The following is a 26,341-nucleotide window of genomic DNA, read 5'->3' as shown; positions in this document are numbered from 1 at the left end:
TCCAGATGAGGTCTGATCCCTTTACTTTCATGAAGTCCTTGCTCATTCACCACACAGAGACAACTAGAGCTTCAGACCTCTGGCTAAATTGGGTTCTAGGCCATGGTTCCAACCATCTCGACTCATTTAGACACAGTCATACAGATGCACACCAAGCATCCTCTTCACTCCCGGACTCTGGTGCTGCTAAGGTATCGATCCCACCTACGCACAGCCTTCCCCGCAGCCAACAATATTGTCCTTCTACAAACGGAAGAAAATAAAGATAACTCTACAGAGAAAGAAAAGAATAATTCTGGCTGAGCAGTCAATTTAAATTATGCAATAGCTACAATCCGATACCAGGTAATCCTATGTTCATCAAATCTGAAAGGCTAAATCATCAATGCCACGGTGGTTTCTTGTGCTGTTCTGACACATCATCAAAAGTTAAATGCCTAATTGGAGGCCGCACAACTGTATTTGGCAAGCATGTCATTCATCATAGGACAGTACATACAGACAATAGCTTGCTTGTAAAGACCCTCCAAACCTTACTACGGAAGAGTCATTCTCTTTATTTCAAATCATGTTATTTTCTACTCCAGCGTCTGGATTCTTTTGTCTAGAGAATTTCCCCCTCCGTTATTCTCCTAGTAATACCAATATGCATTATTCCAACTCAGCTTTTAAATTCTACTTTTCATTTTTACTTTAAAAAAAAAATCACAGAATTTTGAAGACATAAAAAAGCTATACCTAATCTATTGGTTTTTATCCATGTATGTATGGCCGTAGAATGCTCCTTATTAATGAATACCCAGGTTGTTTTACTTTTTAAGTAAACTCAATTATTTTTTTTTTCTATTAAGAACAGGCTTTCTGGGTTCCTTTTGCCCTCACATCTCTGAGTTAAATATATTTCCATATTGGGAAGTGTTATGTGGTGTTGAATTTTTGATCTCAAAATCATATTGGGTGTATTTCTCTGTGGAGTAAACCCAGGAAACCAGGACTCTCCACTAACACTGAAGCTATGAAACCAAAGACTCCCTTGTTTTTTTCTCCCAGACACGTGCCCGCCCTACTCAAACTTTTACAAGAAGTTGGCGCATTTGTTACTATCTGATAAAGAGGAAGAATTGGCCTCCGCACGCACACACCTACCTTTTAGCGTCTCAATGTCATAGAAAGTGGCCGCAAACCTGGTGGACCGATGGGATGCTGAGCGAGAGTCCGCGCTGGTGAGACTTTTGAGCTTCAGTCGGCATCTCCACAGCTTCCAGTCCTCGAAGTGGGTGATCTGCAGTAGTTCCTCCAAACCCGAAGCCGCCCTAATCTGCTGCTCAGATTGTTCTAACATTGACCGGGATGCCCGCTTAAAGCGAAACAAAACAAACAAAAAAACTGGCTTACAGGCAACTTACTCAAGTTCTAGTTTGTCTTGATAATATTCATTGCTAACACTTACAAATGTTAAGTAGAGCTAAGAAGAAATTAGATTATTCAAATGGACACCAGTACCTAGGAAAAATGACATCTAGTAGTTTTGATTCACATTCTGTTCATTTATGATTGATGGAATGACTTATTCCCCCTGGGTTCTCAGAACACGTAAAGACAGTATCGTAGTGGGTTGAATGGTGGACATTTAAATGACATGTCCACGTCCTAACCCCCAGAACCTGCAAAGATGACTTTTTTCCGGAAAAGGATCTTTGTAGATGTAATGAAGTTAAAAGGATCCTGAGATGAGGTCATCCTGGATTATCTGGGTGGACCTTAAATACAAAGATAAGCATCCTTATAAAAGACAGGCGAGGGAAGACACTGACACAGAGGAGAAGGATTTGTGAAGCCAGAGGCAGAGACTAAAGTAACGCAGCCACAAGCCAGGGGTCGCCTGAAGCCACCAGAAGCTGGAAGACTCAAGGAATGATTCTTTCCAAGAGCCGATGGAGGGAGGATGGCCCTGCTGACACCTTGATTTTGCAACTGGATTCCAGAACCGCGAGAGAATAAATTTCTGTTGTCTTCGCCATCAAGTCTGTGGTAATTCAGTATGGCAGCCACAGGAAACTAATATAGATTTTTAAATCACACTACTTTGTGCAGGAGCCAATGACAGTTGTTTTCATCTGTTATTTGGGACACTGACCCACAAAGTCTTGGGGACCCTGCCTACAGTCACACAAAAAGGAAAGATTTTAAGAACCTGATAATCTGTATTTGCTGACTTCTAACCCTCTGAACTTTTTTTTCCTTTTTAAACCTGTTTACTATTCCAAACACATGATTTTTTTTTCTGAAAAATACACTTCCAGAGCTTATGTTGAAAACTTCCTTCCCACACAGTTGCATGAACTGTATTGACTGATACAACCCATGGATTTATGAGGAAAAAAAAGACTTGGCTGATAAAAGATTTTCAGTATGCAGTCGAATTGTTCAAAATTAGGGACTTGGTTACATAATGATATATGCATACAATGAATACTATGTGATCGTCAAAACCAATGATGCAGATGTATACTGGGACAGAAGGAATTGAGTCCTCCCTGGAATGTGCTGGAGAGACAATAATGTAGTCTGTCTATGGTTAGGGACGTGGATTTTCTCCTGCTGAGCCTGTGGTTACTGAGTTTATGTTCTGCTGTGTGGTTTGCATACGCATGCTGAGGACTTTTTGTTTTTAGAGCTGGGGTGAGGGAAGGGAGAGAGGGAAGAAACAGTGTAGCTGCAGGACGGTGCTGAGACAGGAAGGTGGAGTGAGAGGTGAATGTCAGCTACCTGACAGGGGGAGGGGCAGTGGGGGAAAACGGAGATGTGCAAATGGCACTTCCATCTGGACGCTGGGTGGTGTGATGTACATCCCCCTCCACTGCCCCTCAAAAACTTTAGTTAAAATCTGTATCATTTAGCAGTGTTTTGGGAGTGGGTTTTTTTTCCTTCTTTTAAAATCTTTATTGGAGTATAGTTGCTTTACAATGTTGTGCTAGTTTCTGCTGTACAGCAAAGTGAATCAGGTATACGTATACATATATCCCCTCTTTTTTGGATTTCCTTCCTATTTAGGTCACCACAGAGCACTGAGTAGAGTTCCCTGTGCTATACAGCAGGTTCTCATGAGTCATCTATTTTATACATGGTAGTGTATGTATGTCAATCCCAATCTCCCAATTCATCCCAACCCCCTCTTTCTCTCCTTGGTATCCATACACTTGTTCTCTACATCTGTGTCTCTATTACTGCTTTGCAAATAAGTTCATCTATATCATTTTACTAGATTCCACATATATTGTTAATATACGATACTTATTTTTCTCTTTCTGACTTACTTCACTCTATATGACAGTCTCCAGGTCCATCCATGTCTCTGCAAATGGCACAATTTCGTTCCTTTTTATGGCTGAGTAATATTCCATTGTATACATGTACATCTTCTTTATCCATTCCTCTGTTGGGGATTTTTTTTTTAAGCTATGATGATGGATACCGAGAGTTGTCCAAAAGTGGGTGTTCAAAAGAGCAAGTGTGGTCCCAGTCATGTATGATACAGTTATATGTCTTTAAAAATTATGTGTGTGTAATGTACATTATATATACATATATATAATTAACTATGGTTAATCATATATATCAAATTAAATATATATGTAATATCTGGAGGAATATACATGAAAATATAAACAATGGTTAATTTTCTAGATCAACGGTTGTCAAACTACAGCCCCCTGGCATAATTTAGTCTGCTGCCTGCCTGTCTTTATAAATAAAATTTTACTGGAACACAGCCATGTCCATTTACTTACATATTGTCTACAGCTGCTTTTATTCTAGAATGGGAGAGTTGAGAAGTTGCAATAGAGACTTTCATAGCAGTTTCAGTCTGAAGCCACCTGTCCTTTTCTGGAACAATTCCTTAATGCTCTCCGTTGTTGTATTTTTCATTATTCCATGTATTATATTGTCTCTATTCTCTTCTTTGAAACATTTATCAGACATGTATTGGAGCCTTTTAATGACCTTACATGTGCTTTCATATTTATCTATTTTTTCCTCTTCATGTTTTTAATGTGACAAGTAATTTAATTGGTTTTTCTTCCCAATCACCAATTCTCCAACTGTGTGAGTCTAGAGTTTAAGTTTTTAATTTCAATGACCATATTTCTAATGTCAAATATTTCTACTTTATTCTCCTTCCCGTCTGCTTTTTGTTTCATTTCTGTACGTTTTTCCTAATTTGTCATTTTTGTTTTATGAATATTAGTCCTTTATCTCTTTGAGGGTTGTAAATAGACTTAAGTATTCAAATTGTTTTATATTTTAACTTCATATATATGAGTTCTTTCCCGATTATTCATTTTATTGGCTGTCTTTCTCAGTAATCATTACCTCTATGTGCTTTGGAATTTTGTTTAGTAGTTTCATCTTCATCGGGAGATTCATTTTTTCTTTCTTCATTTAAAGGTCTGTGGGGCTTCCCTGGTGGCGCAGTGGTTGAGAGTCCGCCTGCCGATGCAGGGGACATGGGTTTGGGACGCGGGTTCGTGCCCCGGTCCAGGAGGATCCCACGTGCCGCAGAGCGGCTGGACCCGTGAGCCATGGCCGCTGAGCCTGCACGTCCGGAGCCTGTGCTCCGCAGCGGGAAAGGCCGCGACAGTGAGAGGCCTGCGTACCACACACACCCAAAAAAAGGTCTGTGGTTGCATCCCCCGACACTCAGGGCCCTGGGTCCAGAATCTTACTGAGTGTTTATGACTCAGGGATCAGCTCAGTTCAAGCCCTGCCTCGTCCTCTGGCTCATGTTAAGCAGTTTCATAGACGACACGGCTCCAGGCAGCCAAGAGCAGTAACTGTTCCTCTTTCATGGATCTGCTGGACTGCACTCATGGAGCCCATTACCCACTGGAACTGAACTTGTGGTGGCCTCCACCTTCCAGAACAGTCCATCAGTTCTGTAGCTTCAGCTTCATGGTTTTTTAAAAAATTTATTTTTCTTGAGATACAGTTGACAGCACGGTATAGGTTTAAGGTATAGGACATGTTGATTTCTTCAGCTTCATGTTTTTGGTACCATTTCTGCAAACGTTTGCCATTTGCAGATGTTTACCATCCTGTGATAAATTTTACATTTTATCGATCATTGCTACGGACTATAAACCATCTCAAAACATGAATGTAGACGGTCATCTTGCTTGGAAGTCCAGATGTGAATGTGAATGTGTGTGTGTACATGTGTGCATGTTTTAATAAAGGTGGGAAAATCTTGAACATGTTTATGACCTGAAGGAAAGAACCAACAGAGAGGAAGAAACGGAACATATGCATGAGAAAGCAGGGACCTAGAGGGGTTGGTGTGACATAAGTTCCAGAGACAGGTGGACAGAAGATGAATGAATGAGAGGGTCTGGAAGAGGAGGCTCATAGAGATGATGCGGGTCTGTAGATCGCAGGACTGCTTGGGACCTATGATTTCTCACTTCTTTGAGAAGCTGGAATCAAGGCAATTTTCTGGGAGCAAGGGCTGGAGGAAGCTTGAAGAGCATAGATAGGGTTTGGGGAACAGGCACTGAATCTCAGGAGCGTGCCACAGCTGCTTCATCTAAGAAATCCGGGGATGAAATTGAATAACTGCCGATCTCTCCAGTGACTCAAATTCAATGATGTGCCAACAAGGCTCGTTTTTCAATAGTTTCTCTTTTCATGATTATTCATTCCCTCTTCTAATTGGACGCCACGACTACTTCATATTCAATCCACTCTGCGAAATAAAATTTTGTTACAACACTGCTTCCCCATCAAAATAATGAAAACAATCAAATGGCTTTTTATATGTTTTAAAAATTGTACTCTACTGAGAGGATTTTTATTGAGGCAAATCCATAAATACGGAATGATGAGGCTTCATAGCTCTTACAGGTTTCAATTCAATCTGAGAAATATTCTTACACTATCCAACCATGAGAGCTCAGAGGGAAAAAAACCTCTGGATTGAATTTAAGCCATTGAATGGCTCATACGACTTACCTCATCATAAAAAATGAAGTGTTTACTCAAGTACAAGTTATTTAAGCATACTTTAAGCCTCATAATTTAAAACCTAGTTTGAAATAACTGAGAAATTGCAGTTTATTTTGCTCTTACAAGTGGAGGTATTGAAAATTCGGAATAAGCAGAGACCTGACAACCAATTCATCCCGGGGTGGGCGTATGTTTACAAAGGGTCAAGAATAACTGTTTGTTTCCAAGAGGCTTTCTGCACTAGTTGATTTCTGTATAATTAACTTTATCTACTTGAGCAAGACGAACATTAAAATTAGAAAGCGTAAGTATAGGCCCCAGTACATATTTAAACCATGGATTTCAACGGTTTTAACTACCAAACGTTTGCCAAGTAAGTTGCTCCTAATTTCTTCCTATATTCTAATGGAAGTGCTAATCAAAACTAAGATAATTAGAAAGCACTCAGCAAAAGGAAGTGAGGCATGGTTACCAGATCTCTGCTTTTTGTTACAGCAACATCTTTTTATGTGTCTGTGGTAATGAATCCAAGACTGTTAGTAATTTCCCTCCTAAATAACAAATCATTCTCTGACGTCTTGACTGCCACAAGCCAGTTTCCAAATTGTGAGGTTGAAGGTCTTTGTAACAAGATTTTGCCATTATTTCAATGCGTACTGCTTCCTGAGGTACAGAATGAAGGGTAGCCACTTTCTCTTTTGTTAATTTCTAAGTTCACATGGTGTTCTCCCCGAGGAAGCGTGAGCATCTCCATAGCTCAGGCCCAGACAGTCATCTACACCAAGTGTGACTAAGATATTTGGAAAGGTATGGTGGCTGGGTTTGGAGGAGGAATTTGCAAGTATCCACGCTGTGGGGAAGTCAAAGGCCTTCTGTACTCCTAATAATTTGAGCTCTCAATTTGAATGCCCTCTTCCTCCAAAAAATATCTAGTCAAGGAACATATTCAAAGAGTGAACAAAGGCATAATTTGGGGATATCAAGGAGCCTCACTGAAGAAAACAGCAGGAGGTTGGCTATGGTGGCGGCACAGAGCAGGTTTGAGAGGGGGAGGGCTGACAAATAAGACTTGGAAAAGAGGTTGGTGCAGTGAGGTACCACTCGACATCCACTAGAATGGCCACAGTCAAGAAGACAACACCAAGTGTTGATGGGACTGTGAAATGGTGCTGTCACTTTGGCAAAGAGTTCAGCAGTTCTTTAAAAAGTTAAACATAAACTCACCAAACAGTCAACCGATTCCACTCCTAAGGATTACCCAAGAGACAGAAAATCGATTATTGGCTCCCCGGGGCTCGGAGTGGGAATGAAGGTTAATTGTGAAAGGGCACAAGGGATCTTATACGGAAGATGGCTGCACCACTCAGTAGGTTTACTAAACACCACTGAATTTTACTTCCAACAGGTGAATGGGCAAATTTTACAGTATGTAACTTGTATGACAATGTAGTTGTTTAAAACAAAAAAGAGGAAGGATTGGAAGCTTAAAGGCCAGGCTACTTATTTCGGAGGCAATGAAAAATATCAGAGAGTTGAACAATGGGATGTCACTGGACACCCATCTCATTGGTTTGCTCTTTTGTTCATTTCTTTTTTTAAAAAAAAATTTATTTATTTATTTTTGGCTGAGTTGGGGCTTCGTTGCTGTGCGCAGGCTTCCTCTAGTTGCGGCGGGTGGGGGCTACTCTTCGTTACGGCTTCCCATCGTGGTGGCTTCTCTCGTTGTGGAGCACAGGCTCTAGGCACGCGGGCTCAGTAGTTGTGGCACATGGGCTTCAGTAGTTGTGGCTCGCGGGCTCTAGAACGCAGGCTCAGTAGTTGTGGCGTGTGGGCTTAGCTGCTCCATGGCATGTGGGATCTTCCCGGACCAGGGCCCGAACCCGTGTCCCCTGCATTGGCAGGCGGATTCTTAACCACTGCGCCACCAGGGAAGCCCTGTTCATTTCTTCTTGCTTTGGCCTTAGTCCATGCTGTTCCCTCTGCTGGGAATGCCCTCTACTCTGTCTAGCTAAACCTTTCTCAGCCAGGTGTTACCTGCACAGGGAAGCCTCCCCCACTACTCCCACCCTTGCCTAGGTCTGATCTGTCAGTCACATGGATTCCAAGCTCCCCACCCTTCTCCCCAGCGCTTATCACCACTGACGCTAATGAATTATTTGTGTCATTACTTACTAAATGCTTGTCTTCCCCACTGGGTCCTTCGGGACCACTGGAGTAGTAATGATATGTTTTATTCAGATAGCAGTAGTACGAGCTATGAATTAGGAGGTTGGGATTAACAACACATACACACTACTATATATAAAATAGATAACCAACAAGGACCTACCGTATAGCACAGGGAACTCTACTCAATATTTTGTAATAACCTATAAAGGAAAAGAATTTTTAAAAGAATATATATATACATAGGGACTTCCCTGGTGGTCCGGTAGCTAAGGCTCCACACTCCCAATGCAGGGGGCCCGGGTTTGATCCCTGGTCAGGGAACTACATGCCACAGGCCACAACCAAGAGTTCGCACACCACAGCTGAGATTCCGCACGCCGCAAGGAAGAGCCTGCGTGCTGCTACCAACACCCGGTGCAGCCAAACGAATAAATAAGTAAATAAATATTTTAAAATAAATAAGTAAATAATTTAAAGAAAGAATATATATACACATATATGTATATATATAACTGGATCACTTTGCTGTACACCTGAAACTAACACATTATAAATCAACTATACTTCAATTAAAAAAATAGTAAGAGCTAAATATTTATTAAATGTAAGAATAAATAGATTCATCAAATGCTATAGAAAATTTAACCCTGAGATTATTCACTTATTCAAACTGCATCACTTACTTTTCAAGGATCTTCCTCTGAGTATCCTCCTTCCAGGTCCAAATGAAATGCCACTTTTTCCATGAAGCTTTCTATGAAGTCCCTAACTTAGACTATATTTTTAATGAGCACATTGCAGTTCCCTTACTATACTGTGATCTCCTTGAGGGTAGATCCTCCTAGAGGGTCAGGCTCACCTTTTTACATAATAAGTACTTAATGCATATCTGAAGAAGGAATTTATGAGTAATAAATTAATACATACACGCATTTGAAAAGGAGTGATCAGGGCCAGGTTTGTGTGGTCTCTTTAATCTTTTGTATAGAGCGATGCTTCTCAAAACTTCCTGTGCATACCAATCACCTGGCAATCTTGCCAGGATGCAGATTCTGATGGAGTAGGTTTGGGGTGAGACCTGGGATGGTGCATTTTTAACAAGCACCCAGGTGATGGTGATACGGCTGGTTGGCTGGCCACACTTTGAGAAGGGTTTGTAGCAGAGGTTCTCAACCTTGGCCTCACCTTGAACCTGCCTGGGAAGAAGCCTCACAGAGACACTGATGCTTGGATCCCATCCTCAGAGATTCTCATTTTCTGGTTCTGGGCTACAGCTTTGCCATGAGGATTGTGAAAAACTTCGTAAGTGGTTGCCAGTCTTAGGAGAAGCTGGGTGAGAGACATACAGGCTATTCTCTCCGCTTGCTTTGCAACTTTTCTGTAAATCTAAAATTATTTCAAAATAAAAAGTTTCTTTAAAAAATCTATATACACTACCAAATGTAAGGTAGATAGCTAGTGGGAAGCAGCCGCATAGCACAGGGAGATCGGCTCAGTGCTTTGTGACCACCTAGAGGGGTGGGATAGGGAGGGTGGGAGGGAGGGAGACGCCAGAGGGAAGAGATATGGGAACACATGTATATGTATAACTGATTCACTTTGTTATAAAGCAGAAACTAACACACCATTGTAAAGCAATTATACTCCAATAAAGATGTAAAAAAAAAATCTTTCCAAGCGATTTGAATGAGAAACACTCATCTTGGGAATGGTGCATGCTGGTTTAAGTTCAAAAGGCCGAAGTGAGTGCCTGAGCCCCGTACAAGCCCACTGAGTGGGGAATAAATGGTAGATGTAAGCTGAGAAATAGTCTTATTCTTTAAACCCCTCTGAGTTATACCGTGGATTCAAAACACTTGGATGAGTATCTTGCTGAACTGGATTTTCTAAGCCTTTTCTTAACTCAAGTCACCGGACTGACTGTTTGTGGCCCACTTCCCAATCTGTATGACTTTTTCAAGATTGAAGACCAACAAAACTGTTTTCCAGGCTAAACAGCACGAGGAGAGCAGCTGCCTTATGTGAGACCATCCTAGATGACAGGAAAAAAATTCCCAAGGAGCCAAAACAACCCACTTCTCCCAAACAGAATTAAAAATAATAGGTACTGCTTTAACTTACTGGGACTTAATTGGGAATAGTAAATTCTAATCCTTTCACACGGCAGTCTAGAAAATATGTGAAGGCACACAGAAATTAGGACATAAACACAACGCCAAGGGGAAGGGGCGTGGCTTAGGAGTACGTGGCTGAGATCCATCCTGCCTCTGAGCTGTTAGAAGCTACGAGTTGCAAAAAGCTGTTCTTGGGTCATTCAAGTCCTTTGCCCTTAAGAATCCTCCTGTTCTAGACATGAAAAAGGAGACCAGCTTTGCAAAATTCCCCACTGGACCTCTCGAGAACTGTGGGTCGATGTTTCCAAGCCTTTCAAAACTGATGATTCTATTCTGTCAAACTGTTGGCAATGTGTCTTCAGGAAGTTTAGTGATAAGGGGGTGGAGTGAAGAGAATTTGTATATCTGGAAGATCCAGAAGCTTCGGCGTGTGCTGTGGACGGAACACATTTCACACAACGTTCCCTAGATTTGCTTAGGGATTTACAAGTGTTGCCTGGGGAACCAGTCCTCTGATTACTGGGCCCTGGAGTTCAGGAAACCAGTCAGCAATTTGTTTCCCTTTGCAGTGGGTCTAGGGAGTGGATCATGTTGCAAGACAAATAATTCCATGCTCCCTCTACCTCTTAGCAACTTCTGTTTCACTGGAAATGCATTTTGCATTTCATCTTTAGCTGGATGTTTAGGGCTGGGCCCAAACCACCAACTCTTCCCTGGTTTGGGATCCAAGTTGTACCGTCACGTTCCCAGCTGTCCACAGATACCGTTCCCCCACCCCTGCTTCCCCTTTCTCACTCTCCCACCTGTCAAGGAACCCGCGCAGGCCATGTTAGACTCGCGAGGCCAAACTGAAGTTTTGTGCCTTTGCCTCTTGTAACTCTCAAGTGGAAATTACATCCCCCGAAAGGAAGCTTTGCCCGATACTGGAAACCACTCTGTGGTCTGGACAGACGGCTGATTGGCGCGGGAAGAGCATGGATGAGAATTGTCCAAAACTGGTTTTGAATGGTAGAGCATTCTGGGAAATGTGTTGGCGGTTTCTTATAAAGTTCAACAGACGCTCACCACGTGACCCAGCAGTCCCACTTCTGAGAGTTTACCCTTGATAAGCAAGGACTTAGGTTCATTCGAAAACCTTGACGTGAATGTTTCTATCAATACTAGCTTTCTTCGTAAGAACTAAAAAGCTGGAAACAACTGTCACGTCATTCAATATATGAATGGTTGCTTAGGCAAACCGTGCCACGTCCATCCCATGGAATACAACTCAGCCGTCAAAAGGAATGAATGCCTGGTATGCACAGCAAGTTGGGTGGATCTCAAAGGCATAGGGAGTGAAAGAAGCCAATCTCAAAAGGTTACTGACTGTATGATTCCATTAATAACATTCTCGAAAAACCAGAAAGATAGTGATGGAGAACAGAGCAGAGGTTGCCAGAGGCTGGGAGGAGGGTGTGACTATAAATGGGTAGCAGAAAGGAATGTTTTTTCTGTATCCTGATTATGCTGGTGGTTACAGAAATCTCTGTGCTAAAGTTCACAGAACTGCACATCAAATGGGAAAAATGATAATTTTACCGTATAGTACCTTTAAAAAAATAAAGTAAGCTGGCTTGGAATCCAGGCACTGCTCCCTTTTAGCTATTTGACTGTGGGCCAATTATTTAATTTCCTTAAGCCATGGTTTCCTCATTTCAGAAGGCACTGCTAACAATACCTCATAGAGCTGCTGTGGAGATGACCCAAGGTCATACATGGGAACGGGTCAGATATAGGGGAGGCATTCAGTAATGTTCATTTCCTTTCTTTCCTCTCTCAGGGGTGGGGCATCTGGTCCTGGATTGGGGTTTAGAGGTGCTTTACGGCTTTGATTTCCCTTAGCAACCAGAAAGGTGAGTTTGAAAAGAGCAAGATAGGACACCTCCAACCACAGTAAATAAAAGTTAATGAGAAAACCTTATCCAGGGTAAATCAAGGACAAACTGTCTCTTCTTCTTTTTTTTTCTTAACATTTCTTGGAGGTATTTTCAGATGTAAGGCCAATTTTAAAGTGTCTACCCAAGCTTTACATACGTCTTTATAGGTGGGTGAGGGAAAACCACCCACTTCTTCAACCTTTGTGTTTTGTCATTAGGGTCCAGCCATCCCCAGAACAGATGGTACCTAATAGTGTGGGCCGTACCAACTGAGGGCAGGGAGGAGAACACACGCTGCTGATAATGATTCGCATGGAGCCACCCGAGGGCCTGGTGCTACTGCTCTGAAATCCAGAAACCTGGCCATCTGGGGGCCCTCACACTCTCAGTGGCTCTTCTACTCAGGCAGTTCTATGTTTAAATGTGTATATATGAGAAACTCAGGGTGTTGAGTTCATCTTAAGACTAAGGAAAGGAATTAGAGATGCAGAGAAAGTGCGTATGTGTGTGTGTGTGTGTGTGCATTTGTGTGAGTGTGTGTGGCACAGCTGTCTGGGTATTTTAAGGGGATACTAGACGGCTAGGATGTCTGGGACCTCCACATGCTCTAATTTGATGAACATTGTGGGTGGGTTTCTCCCCAGCCAAATTGTCTAGCATGTGGGGAGAGGTCTATGCCTGCCTTCACATGTTTTAAATCCGTGCTCCACTCAAATGCCTCTGCTCCCGTCGGATGCATCTATGCTTAGGAAATGTGGGGACAGATGAGTGCGGAATGGGCTCGAGCAGCAAAACTCTAAAAGGATGCTCTGAATAACCCCAGGAGAATATATTCCTAAGGTCTGTTACAGTCTTTTTTTTTAATTTATTTATTCTTATTTTTATTTATTTTTGGCTGTGTTGGGTCTTTGTTGCTGCGTGCAGGCTTGCTCACGGGCTCAAGAGCACAGGCTCAGTAGTTGTGCCGTATGGGATTAGCTGCTCCGCGGCATATGGGATCTTCCCGGACCAGGGCTTGAACCCATGTCTCCTGCATTGGCAGGTGGACTCTCAACCACTGCACCACCAGGGAAGTAAGCCTCTGTTACAGTCTCTTTAACAGTGATCTCAAAGATCAAGGGCCCAACGTCTAAGGAAACCATCCAAAGCCTTTATGGTAATTAGGTTATTGTTAAAAACAATTCCACCGCCTCCATGCCTCCACCAGTCCTGTCCCTGCCCAAGACAGGAGTGTATTTCTCAGTCCCAATGATGTTGGGCCACGTGGCCTGCTTTGACCGATGGGATATTATGACATGATGCAAGCAGAGGACTGAAATGTATTTATGACCGCACAGCCCTCCTACGTTTCCATCATCACCATAAGCACCTGCCCCTGCTGGCTCACTGATCCGAGGCAGATGAGAGGCATGTGGAGCAGACCCAGACTCAACTTATGGCTCCAGCCTTGACCCTCTGCTTCCAGCTGACCAACAGGAACGTCAGTGAAAATAGGTTACCGATGTTTCGAGCCACTGAAATTTGGACTGGATTGTCATACTGCATTATTGTCGTAATAGTTAACTGCTACAGCCCTATCTCAGCCGAAGTGTAACACTATCCATTGGGTGGACAGAGGATCTTTATGCCAAACCTCATCCTCTTTTTTACAAGGCAACCCTGCCGTGCCACTGGCAGTCAGCCCAGAACGCCCGTTTTCACCTTTCTTCCTAAAGATGCAGTGGTCCCGTGCCAGCATCCACTGCTCTCCTCTCCCTCACCCATAACCACTGCACTGTCTAAGATGCGCAATGATCCCCAGTCTTGCTGTGACAGTATCGTTATGAACCAAGTTATGAACTGTTCTTTTTGGAGGGTCTCTTATATAGGATGAACTCAGGGTATTCCTTCAATCAAAATCACACTCTTCCTAACTCCCTCCAGAATGGAACAGTAAGTAACAACAAAACCTTTGCCATAGCAACATTCGACACATGTCATTTTCTTTCTCCAGAAATTACTTTAGGCAAACCTAGATTTCAGGAAAGCAATACTTTTCTCAAAGATGTGAGTGGTATAATTATTTAGATGACAATGAAAGACAAAAAAGAGACTCATTGGGCTTCCCTGGTGGCGCAGTAGTTGAGAATCCGCCTGCCGATGCAGGGGACACGGCTTCATGCCCTGGTCCGGGAAGATCCCACATGCCGCGGAGCGGCTGGGCCCGTGAGCCATGGCCGCTGAGCCTGCGCGTCCAGAGCCTGTGCTCCGCAACGGGAGAGGCCACAGCAGTGAGAGGCCCGCGTACCGCCAAAAAAAAAAAAAAAAGAGACTCATTAAAATTTTCATTATTACTTAAAGTTTCAGGCATTAAAATTATCCTTCTCATAGGCCAAGCTGAGCTCCTTGGCTGCTGGTAAGATATGCAAATAACTGAGACATCTTTATTTTATAAACATGTCATTTCCACTCATGTGCCCGGCACATGGTGGACATTCCACAAATGTTCACTGAACTGAATGTACAGCTTTCCTTTTCCCAAGAAAAAGGAGCCTCCTGAGCAGCAGAAAGAAACCCGAATGTCTTCCTTCCATGATTCTACCCCAGTGTCCAACCACAGTCACCTCCCATCTCAATGGTGAGTTCAGAAACATTTAGAAGTGACCAAAGTTGTGTGTAGTATAGTCATTAATACTATTCACCAGAGTTCCAGCCTTCTACCTTCCGAGCACATGGAAGGCTTGCACTTCCTGGCCCCTGGTGGTTGGATGGGGCAGGGGGTCAAGGGGCTGTGACCGGAAGTGATGTGTGTCACTTGCAGGCCAGAGAATTTAACTGCCAGGGTGGGGCTCTCCAGGGCTTTCCTTCCCTCTGTCATGGTGACTAATGGCATTCAAGAAGGAGATGCCCAGCCAGCTTCATCCTGATGTGGAGCTCACCCTGGACAAACCAGGAGGGTCACGTGGTACAGGCAATAACTACCCCTTCTGCTGTTTAGGAGCCCCCAAGAGATATGGAGTTTGTTTGCTACCTGTTACAGCAGATCCTGGCCTAGCCTGACTGACTGAGCATCTGCCCAGAGCCCTTTGCCGTAATTTACCACATCTTCACAAACCACGTGGTGTAGGATGGAAACACAGCACTTTTCAAGGATCTCAAAGATGAAGGAAGTCATCCAGGTGTCCAAGTTTTATCCATATCTGCTGTGTGGCCAGACGCTGCTTTGCCAACTCTTTCTGTGACTACCAAGCTGGAAAAATGGGCTAAGGTGACTTCCTTCTATAACTAGCTCCTAGAAGTAAACACCTTCTAGGATAGCTTATGGCTGAAAAAATACTGCAGGATTCTTTGATACCTCCAGCCAAATCCTGTCTAATCTCCACAGGAAAATAGCACAGGGGGAATATACTGCCTGCGTATCTCAAAGCCTAGATGCCCAGTCCATCAGTCAGTAACAAATACTTTTTTAGTATCCATTCTATTCCACCTTTGCACTAGGTGACTGGGAAGCTGGAGTAAACAATGAAAATCCCTGTCCTCAAAAACCTTTCATGCTAGTGGACGGTGACAAAGCAATAAACCTATACACAAGCAAATAAAAAATGTCAGGTACTGATATGTCCCATGAATAGGATAAAACAGCGTAATGATACAGATCAGGGTTGGCCAACTCTGACCTGTGGGCCAAGTCCAGCCTGCGGCCTCTTTTTGTATGGCCTGTGGGCCAAGAAATCCTTCCTACAATTTTAAATGGTTGCAACAAATGGAAAGAAGCCTATTTCGTGATGCATGAAAATGATGCACAATTCAAATTTCAGTGCGCAAGAGGTTTTCCTGGAACACAGCCACACTCTACGTGATCTGCCCTGGCTATTTCTCCAAGCTCCGGAAGTACAGCTCTGGCCTCCGCTCTCCCTACTGCAGCCACACTGGCCCCTCCGCACGGCCACTGCACAAAGTAAACGGAATCAGAGGGGTCCCCCGCACCCATCCCTCTGTGTCTCCGCCCCCTTCTTGATCCTCTTCGTGGCACTTTTCACCCGCCACACGTGGAATATGAGTTCCATGAGGGCTGAAACACTGCCTTATTTCCTGCTGCATTCGACACGGTACGTGCTCAATAAATAAACAAATGAGCTGTCAGATGTTGGGAAGTTCTAAGGAGAGGCAAGGGAGAGCCTTTAGGAACGGGACATCACAGCCAGTCAAGACTTTCATGCGGCACGGGGGCCTCAGAGAGGCTTTGCTTTATAATGTCCTAGTATCTTGGTAGAGACTGTAAGATCGAGTGGTAAGAGAGAGAAAAGAGGACTTCCGGACTTCCCTGGTGGCGCAGTGATTAAGAATCCGCCTGCCAATGCAGGGGACACAGGTTCGAGCCCTGGTCTGGGAAGATCCCACATGCCGCGGAGCAACTAAGCCCACACACCACAACTACTGAGCCTGCGCTCTAGAGCCCACGAGCCACAACTACTGAAGCTTGCACGCCTACAGCCTGCGCTCCACAACAAGAGAAGCCACCGCACCGCAGTGAAAAGTAGCCCCCGCTCGCCGCAACCAGAGAAAGCCCGCGCACAGCAACGAAGACCCAACACAGCCAAAAATAAATTAATTAAATAAATTTATATAAATTTTTAAAAAGGGGACTTCCCACCATAAAAGCAACCTAAGAAGAAATAGGGAGATTGGGATTGACATGTACACACTGCTATATTTAAAATAGATAACCAACAAGGACCTACTGTATAGCACAGGGAACTCTATTCAATATTATGTAATGACCTAAATGGAAAAAGAATCTGAAAAAGAATAGATATATGGATATGTATAACTGAATCACTTTGCTGTACACCTGAAACTAACACAACATTGTTAATCACCTATTCTCCAATATAAAATACAAAGTTAAAAAAAAAAGAAATGTCTCATCTCACCTCATCTCAATCACCTTCCCAATTGTAGATAGTTTCCCGCCCTCTCTGTTAATCTCAAGTGGTGGGAAAGAGCTGAGCTTAGAAAGGTGCTCAGAAACAATTTACTGTCACTTGTGTCCCTCTTCCTCTACTACCTCTAGGCCACTGTGGTAATGAGAAAGGTGCCTGGGAGTTCCAGATCGTCCTACGTTACCTCCTACATGGAAGCATCTGTGTGTCCAAATACTGCATTTTCATTCCATAAATTGTCTTTATAAGACTGTCCGAAGAGCAGTTCCTTAACGAAACTCGCTCAACATACAGCTTTAATGTGATCTTTTTTCTAGAGCTTTTAGGGGTCTAAAGGCTAATCCGCCAAGTCCAAATCAGGTGGTTGGTTTTTTTGGCCATACCACGCGGCCTGTGGGATCCTAGTTCCCTGACCAGGGAGTGAACCCGGGCCTTGGGCAGTGAGAGCGTGGAGTCCTAACCACTGGACTTCCCGGGAATTCCCCAAATCAGGGGTTGTAAATTAAAAAATAAGTCATACAAGGAAGTAGTATATTCAAGCTATAAGATACAGAGGGTCCTACTGTATCCTGAATAGCAATAATAGGCTAAAGTGATGTAAGAGCTTCAACCACCAGTTAAGGATAGAAAAGATCTGTGTACAGAAGCATGTAACGCAACGCATTTACCTATAAGGTCATAAATGAAGAAGAAATTAATGGAAAACATTTCAAATGTATTTTGTGCCAAGGATGGTGCCTGATACGAAAGTGGGCACGAGCTCGTTGGGCCATCTGACTAGCAACGAAGTCAATGGACTTCCCTGTGCACGACCGTAGGGAGAGCAGTGGGGGCGGGTCTGCTTCCTGGAATTACATATGGAAGGTGCATCTTAGTCCTTGTTATTCAATTCCCTTTAGAGACAATTTCAGGAGAAGGCAAGTGACACAAAGGTTATGAAGTCTCGTGAGCCATGTGGCTTCTCACGGTACTTAGAGGTGTGGATCTTGGATTTATTCCAGTCCCAGGCCGAGTTTGAACGACTCCACCACTCAGCAACAGTCTTCCACCACTGAAGTGATGAAAGAGGGGGCTGAAAGGTCGTGTGGGGAAGAAGGAGACAAATTCCATCAGAGAAGAGTGGGGCAAGCCTACCAGGACCCGGAATTAATCCTTCGTCACTCTCCTGGTATGTCTGCATCAGTGACTTTGAAGAGATTTAGGGCAATGGCTTCCCCTAGTGACTTAAGGGGGTGCCAAGATTCCTGGTGACGAACAATGCTTATCAAATACACCAGAAACAGTGCTGGTCAGAAGGTCGATGTGAATGACAGGACAGTGAGGTTGCAGGTATTTATTTATCAAACGCTCAGAATGTCTACGCCATTGTACTCAGGGCTGTCACATACAGACGTGAGACTATGTGGATGGAGCATCCTAGAGTTGTGCAGTGCACGCTCTGTGCAACAGTATATGATTACCCCAACGTATATAAAAGCTGGATAAAACAGACACAGAAATAAATCCCATATCTAGGTGGTTAATCTGATTATACTAGTGAGCCAGAAAGAGGCACTGGGTTAATCTTATTTCTAGAAGAAAACACATTCTGCTTAGATGATTGAAAAACTTAGCAGCTAAACAGTACGCACAGTAGATTTGAGTTGAGATTTTCCAACAGATTTATCTCAGTTCACAAATTCCATGCACTACTGACCCCAAACAGCTGTCCTAAGTACAGCTGGCAAGACTAATGAAATCAGGATGCCTTACACTCAAATGGCTTTGAGAGCAATTCTGCAGGGTATTGGTAGCCTTTTGCATGGTTACTGCAGAAAAAAAATGTTCACAGACTTGTGTAACTGTACTAGAGGCACTACTAGTCTAAGCTGAAAAAACAGGAGGATGTTCAAGGCTAGAAAGTGACCACTGTGGGGGAAGGGCAACCTCGTGATAGAATTGGCATCATTGCCATCCTTTTGGGAAAAGAGGTGGTTAGAAGAGGGGAGGGTGGAGAGAGGAACACGCTCACGAACCTACCACCATGGAGGACCCTGGACACGTCTTACAATAAATGAAACACTTTTATCTCAAAATGCACAAAATACATTCATATCCCAGTGTCCAAACCATTACCATCTTGAATATGCTTTCATACTCAATTTTGATTTAAACAAGAAGAACATTAAGAAACACATATCTTCTTGGATTTTTCTCTTAAGAGAAAGTTACGGGGGAAAAGAAAATGTATAATAACCAATATGATATACCTCCTTAGCCCTCACCACCCACTCGTATCTACACCCGAACTTCTGTTCAACTGTACGCACGTCTTTCCTTCACATCGGAAAGATTTAATTGAGCCAGGGGTTGGGTGGACTTAAAGACAGCTGAACAGCCTGAAAAGCCTTACTTACTTCAAACAAGTCTGATTTTTTTTTCTCCTGTCCCCTAGGCTCAAAATGAGATTCCCTTTTACCTGCGATCTGGCATTGAGATCCCACATCCAGGCTGGTGGCAATGAAGTGGAGCTGAACGACGGTGATCTCTCTCGTGTCCGTTTGGAATTTGGAAAGTTAGAAAGGTGTCGCTTGTTGGGCAAGGTGACTCTCTACACCTAACACAGAGTTCAACCTTCGCAGAAATACTGTGTATCTCTTTCTGTAGTGTAAGTACATCTGTGCTTTATACATAAGAGTAAGACGTTTTCACCCCCAAGGACCAATTTTCCCCTGTTGGGGGCGATATCACCCTTGTTGAAAATGCATTTCCTACGACAGCTACAAAAACTCAAGTCCACTTTGATTGCTCACGGCCAGAAATTCCAAAATCAATAATGATTTAGCACCACTTCAGTCAAAACAATTATATCTGAATCATTTTCAAAATCAAAAGCTGAGAAAAACAGTACAGTCTATGAAATACAATAAAACTGGGCGAAATAGTGCTCAGACAGTAACACCCCAGTTAATCTTTTTTCATTACTCTCAATTCATTGGGCTCTATCTGACGCCTGCCCATAGAATCAAAGATTTGATTATGGTTGAGTTTTACACACGTTTCAAAAAGCAAAGGACCAAAACGACTTCAGAGAAAAGATTTTTCTAGATGGTGGCAATGGGTAATTTGGAAAACCAGATAGAAAACATCTGTAGAAAGCATGGCAGTTTTCAGTTCCCAGAAGAAATTAACTAACTAAACTAGCTCACAGATGACCTGAAAATAAACAGCCCCCAAAGTTATCTGTGTCATAAAAACAAGTCAATGCTTCATGAGAAAATCACTGTGGTACAGCAGAAAGTAACACAACCCTGTAAGTCAATTTGTTTCAAATAAAAAAAATCTGCACATACAGTTGAGGGGAAACTTTCATGTCCTATTACATCTCCAAAAGCCCCCACCCCCAGCGTTTTCAAAAACTCATGGCAAGAATCTTAGTAAGCCTAAGAAACAGAATACTCATTAACAAGTACAGAATATATCCTGCCCACTACGAGGAGTGTTATGCATTTTTATATTGTCTCAAAAATAGTGGCGGCAAAGAAAGAACATCCTCTGTATAAGCCAACTTAAAAATCTGCATCACATGAAAAATTGAGCTCACCTACCTTCACTGGTCCATGTTCATAACTGGAGCTCTGCACCAACTGCAGAGAAGACATCATGAAAATATTCACCACTGCCCACTGTCTGTACATTTTGAATATTCTAATATCCACTGATTACCAAGCAGTTGACCTCAGGCAGCTAGAGCAAACTGGTTCAAAAGGCATATTCTCCAGAAGGAAAGTTCGAAACCCCAGGAGTTCACAGGGAAAAACAAATAATCAGTTGTGATCAAAATCAATTAGTCAAGGTACGTTTCTGCACAATCTTATGGGGGGGAGAGAACTGAAAAAAAGTTTAAATGTTCGTACGCTCCAAAAATAATCAGGAAGTGGATATGTCTTCTACTTGAAATGAGAAAGCCTCTAAGTCCATTTCATTTCCAGCAAACTAAAAAAAAAAAAATCTTCCCCCCCTGTGCCCCAGGTTTGAGTTGTTTTAGAAGGAGGTGGTTTGGCCACCAATGTTTGCAGCTACAGAAGGCTGGGACCCAGTTGTGGATTCAAACTTTTTTCACAACCCTCATGGAAGCTTGCAGGAGCATGTGTCTTAAATCTGACACACATTTTGGCAGAAAAAGCAGGGAAGTCTTGGCCGTAATCCTGTCGTGTCCCTACCAATAGCAGGGCAGTTTTGAAAACTGACTGAAACGCTCAGAACTGCTGTTACTTTACCCACGGAGATAACCTGTAACATGAAACCCCAGCACATAGGCATCGAAACTGCGTTGCTCAGAAAGAGACCTCAGATGCTCACGCACCTCCATCAGTGACACACAGAAAGTAATCAAATGTGCTTTAAAAAACACACAGGCACAAAGACGACAAAATGTCCACATGCCCATGAAAAGGAAAACATAGACAAAATAATTTTTTTAACAGAAGTAACTTAGATTGAAATGAAGAACACTGATTTTTAAAGAAGCAACAATTAGGTTTATTTGCTTGGGCCAGGAAATATCTCACAGACGTTGCTATAGAAAACACGTCATCACTTGAGTGTGGAATTCTTGAGAGCACTGGCGAAGTCAGCTTTGGAAACTGGATGCACTGAACGGGTGGATGCCACAAAGGGCAAAATTCTAGAAGGCAGCCAGACCTGCCCTTGCCCTTGTCACTAGTTTCCAATCTTTGATTTCCAGGTTTTGGCTCTTTCAAAGCCATTTTTTGCATTTCTGAAGTCAAGAATGGCCTGAGAAATCTCTTCATCTGTGTTCATCACAAATGGACCTAGAGCAGAAAGAGACATTCAGAAAGTTCTGGGTGATGAGAATAATTTCTTCTACCATGAAAATGGTATGTATTTCTGTAGTTCTTAATTTGAGACAAACTCAGGCATATCTGAACAGCAGAAGGTTATTTTTGCAGCATCCAATCTCCGAGGACTGTAATACAAGTTTCTTGACTACGATTGTGTATGATTATAAAGACCAAACTTCAGATAAACAAATGCAATTATATCTCACTCATCCATTGCAGGCTGCCATCAGCAATGGCAATCTCTTTATTCAAAACATTCTTAAGTTTGGTTCTATTACGACCATTTTTGTAGCTGTTAGTTCTTTTTTTTTTTTTTTTTTTTGCGGTACGCGGGCCTCTCACTGTTGTGGCCTCTCCCGTTGCGGAGCACAGGCTCCGGACGCGCAGGCTCAGCGGCCATGGCTCACGGGCCCAGCCGCTCCGCGGCATGTGGGATCTTCCCGGACCGGGGCACGAACCCGTGTCCCCTGCGTCGGCAGGCGGACTCTCAACCACTGCGCCACCAGGGAAGCCTGCTGTTTGTTAGTTCTTTTTATCGTTATTTTTTATTGAGGTATAAATGACTTACAACCTTATATTAGTTTCAGGTGAACAATATAATGATTCTGTATTTGTATATATTGGGGAATGATCGTCACAATAGGTCTAGTTAACATCTGTCGCTATACATAGTTACAGAAGTTTTTTTTCTTGTGATGAGAACTTTTAAGATTTATTGTAGTTGTCAGTTGCACTAGCATTGGCTGATGTCAAGAATTTAACTGATCTGATTTTTTAAATTGGCAAATCTTGTCACAGTGTTGGTATCTCCACAGTATATGAGGCTGTGTCCTTGCATGAGGGGTCTAAGTCATTTTTGACAATTAGTAGCATCTCACTGACAATAAAAAGGAGATTATAAAAATGTCAAATCAAGAAAGCATCACATTTTGGATTCTCTAGGGGTCAGTGCACTTTTCCTGTAAAGGGCCAGACAGTATATATTTTAGATATTGTGTGTCAAACGGTGTCTGTCTCAACTACTCAACTCTTCTACTGAAGCGCAAAGCAGCCACAGACAATATAGAAGTGACTAGGGATGGCTGTGTTCCGATAAAACTTCATTTACAAAGACATGCAGTGGACAGATTTGGCCCACGGTCACTGTTTGTCTAATTCCTAGGGCTGAACTTGGCATTTGCTAAAAGTGTAGAAGAAGTCCTCCCCTAATCGACCAGGAGGCAAAATGTCTGTCTCTTCACATACTGTAGGAGCATCCACCTGTTGGATAAACAAGGCCAGCTCTTATATGGCATTGGCAGTGTCTTGAAAGCGGTTGACAGATTTGTCCATTCGGTCAGTATATTTCTTCCCCCAGTCTTCAGAGGTGCCGTCAGGAACCTTTTACAAAGTGCCTCCCCTAAGAGGCTTTCTCTGAGAGACCCGGATTAAAATATAACTTAAAACTTGGAATAACACAGGCAAACTTCTTAACTACTCTTGGCGTATCAGCACAGATTCGGCACCCACTTTAATGCTTGAGAAGGAAGACCCAGGATCACATGTTTTGATGACGCTGACGCCTTTTGGGAGATTTCAGGGAATAGGATGGCAAGAGAAAGGGAAAACAGGTAGCAGGTGTGTAAATTCATTCATTCACTCAATGATCTATCTATCCAGGATTTATTGCGTGCTTACTGAATGACGAACATGGTGCTAGGAGCTAGAGACGTAAAGCTGAAAGACAACTTAATGACAGACTCCCTCCCCTCAAGGACCTCAAATCTATAACACAAACAGATATGAAAACAAATTATTACAAAACAGTGTGATACACAGAACAATAAAAGTATGGAAAATGCAAAGAATCAGCACAGAAGGGGAGAAGGAGGTAATGTCTGCACAGGCAGACGTGGCAGAACGGCATTTTTGGGACCGGCCTGCAGGAGGACGTGAGGGTGCGGAAAAGGAGGAGGGTGGAGTCTGATATGTAGCAAGGGGCCTGAGCCCTCTGGGTTTTGGACGCCATCTATGGGAAGAAGTTTGGACATAATTCTGCAGGTGATCTGGAATCACTGAAGCGTTAAGGACAGAACAATGTAATCTGATCTGCAGTTTTTAGAAGAAAACTTTGGCATCAGGGTAGAGAAGATGCCTGGCCTGGGAGGCTGAGTTGATGGTGGAATTGTTTAAGGGTAACTGAGACACAAGACACAGGAAGCTGTGGGTAGAGCAAGGAACTCAGTCCCGGATATTCTGACATGAAGGCGCTGGAGACAATCAGATAGCTGCCTGGCAGAGGTGCTCGATACATTGTTGGAAATAGGGGTCTGGGGCTCGCAAGAGAAATTTCACGTGGAGATGGAGATGTGGACTGTACTAGGTAGGAAACAATGAGAGAACCCTCATATGCAAAAAAAAATCGTAAATTCAAGAGGGCATCCTGGAAAAGCCACCTTTTTAAAGGACGCAGAGGGGAAAGGGAGACAGAACAGAGAAAATGAGAGCAGGTACTGGGCCAAGGACTGACTTCCGGCACGTCATAATTTTGCTATAGATGAGACTTGCGGAGCACCTCTCCCCTCCCTCAATTACTTTTCTGTACAAACAGTACACTTCCGGGCTTCCATCTTGACACTTCTCTGGGGTATTCTGCTGTGATTCTCAAATCATAATGTGCACATAAATCACGTGGGAATCTTATTAAAATGTATATTCTGAGTCAAGAGGTCTGGAGTGGGGTCTGAAGCTCTGCATTTCTAACCATCTCTCCAGTGATGCCATTGCTGCTGGTCCATGGACCACTTTGAGAAACAAGGGAAGCGCTGGAAGTGTGAGTCCTCCAAAGCCAGGGGAGGAAGCTCATCTCCTCAGATCCTCAACAAGAAGAAAACCCAAACCAGAAAGTATATGATTTTGTTTTTCTTCTTTTTTGGGGGGGGTAATATATAACTAAATTGATTTATTTTTTTTTGAAATTGAGGTATAACCGACATACAGCATTATATTAGTCTCCGGTGTACAACATAATGATTTCGTATTTGTATATACTGGGAAATGATCACCACAATAAGTCTAGTTAACATCTGTCACCATACACAGTTATAGAATTTGTTTTCTTGTGATAAGAACTTTTTTTTTTTGATGAGAACTTTTTTGTGTGTGTGTGGTACGCGGGCCTCTCACTGTTGTGGCCTCTCCCATTGCGGAACACAGGCTCCGGACATGCAGGCCCAGCGGCCGTGGCTCACGGACCCAGCCACTCCGTGGCATGTGGGATCCTCCCGGACCGGGGCACGAACCCATGTCCCCTGCATCGGCAGGCGGACTCTCAACCACTGCGCCACCAGGGAAGCCCCCGATGAGAACTTTTAAGATCTATTCTCTTAGCAGCTTTCAAATATGCAGTACAATGTTATTGACTATCATCGCCATGCTGTCTGTACATTATTTCCCCCAGAAAGCATGTTTCTTAATTGAATAAGAAAAGTATTTGCTAGTTATCAATAATCCCACAAACCCTCTTTTAAACTACACTATTCATCCCTTCTCTAATTAAAGCTTTGAATTCCCTCCCTCTCCTGTAATAAAAATGGTGTGAGTTGAATCTCTCATTGTGTAGAAACTTCCTATAGTGGAGAGAGCACAAGACAAGGGTTTAGGAGACTAGGGTTCAAATCCCAGCTCCACCACCAACAATTACTTCCCAGCAGAGAAGCCACAGGGCAGAGCAAGGGGCAACCGGGCACGGTGAGAGGCGGAAGGGCAGGGTGGGTAGAAACCAGACAGCCTGAGTGTGAACCCAGCTATGTGGCCAACGAACCTCTGCACCTCCGCTTCCTCATCCATAAAGTGGGGATGAGAGTACATACCTTGTCAGGTTGTTCTCAAGCTTAAATGAATCAATATTTGGAAAGCACTCCGACCAATCCTAGTAGACAGTATATGCTACCGAGGTATCTGTTAGGTAAATAAGTGGAACATCTGGATTCTGTTTTCCTCAGCACCTAGTACTGGTTCCCAAATAGTCGAGAGACGGCTATGGTGGCCTTCAAACATGCACAGGTAAAAGAAAAACTTAAACGTCTGGGTTTGAAAGAGTTAGCAAAATAAAATTAATAAATAAAACAAACAAGCAGAATGCTTTGCCTCTCATTAGCTGAGGTTTCAGGGGCCATCTCTATGTTGTCTGGTTAATCCGAATTTGTGTGTGCTGGCACACCCAGTGTCCCTGAGTTGCAAGCCTCTGGGAGAAGATTCACAGGGGATGAATGTCGCCTATTGTAGTTGGAGTCTTGGTTTTCATCACTGATGCAGAGGACATCGCTTAACTGAAAAGGTTTCCATCCCACACATCTTCTTCCCACCTAAATTCTAGCTGCTATTAATAAAGA

General features: G+C 43.2%; 2 protein-coding genes across 2 annotated transcripts in view; both read right to left on the bottom strand.

Annotated features, from left to right (window-relative positions):
* The window catches only part of VEGFD (vascular endothelial growth factor D), a 36,699-nt gene extending 15,390 nt beyond the window's left edge, over nt 1–21,309 (bottom strand). Inside the window, exons 1-2 of the mRNA XM_027095747.1 lie at nt 20,712–21,309; nt 1,147–1,357 (exon numbers count right to left, since the gene is read on the bottom strand). Coding sequence (XP_026951548.1) covers nt 1,147–1,357; nt 20,712–20,801 — 301 coding nt within the window. The 5' untranslated portion in view covers nt 20,802–21,309. The remainder of the gene's footprint in view (nt 1–1,146; nt 1,358–20,711) is intronic.
* A 319-nt stretch (nt 21,310–21,628) lies between these two features.
* The window catches only part of PIR (pirin), a 108,960-nt gene continuing 104,247 nt past the window's right edge, over nt 21,629–26,341 (bottom strand). The window contains 1 exon segment of the mRNA XM_027095767.1: nt 21,629–21,938. Coding sequence (XP_026951568.1) covers nt 21,826–21,938 — 113 coding nt within the window. The 3' untranslated portion in view covers nt 21,629–21,825.

Source organism: Aethalodelphis obliquidens, unplaced genomic scaffold (genome assembly GCF_003676395.1).
Source record: "Aethalodelphis obliquidens isolate GAN/ISIS:26980383/991018 unplaced genomic scaffold, ASM367639v1 scaffold94, whole genome shotgun sequence".
Taxonomy (NCBI): Eukaryota; Metazoa; Chordata; class Mammalia; order Artiodactyla; family Delphinidae; genus Aethalodelphis; species Aethalodelphis obliquidens.
Note: the sequence above shows the minus strand (reverse complement) of the source record. Positions and strands in the feature narration are given on the sequence as shown.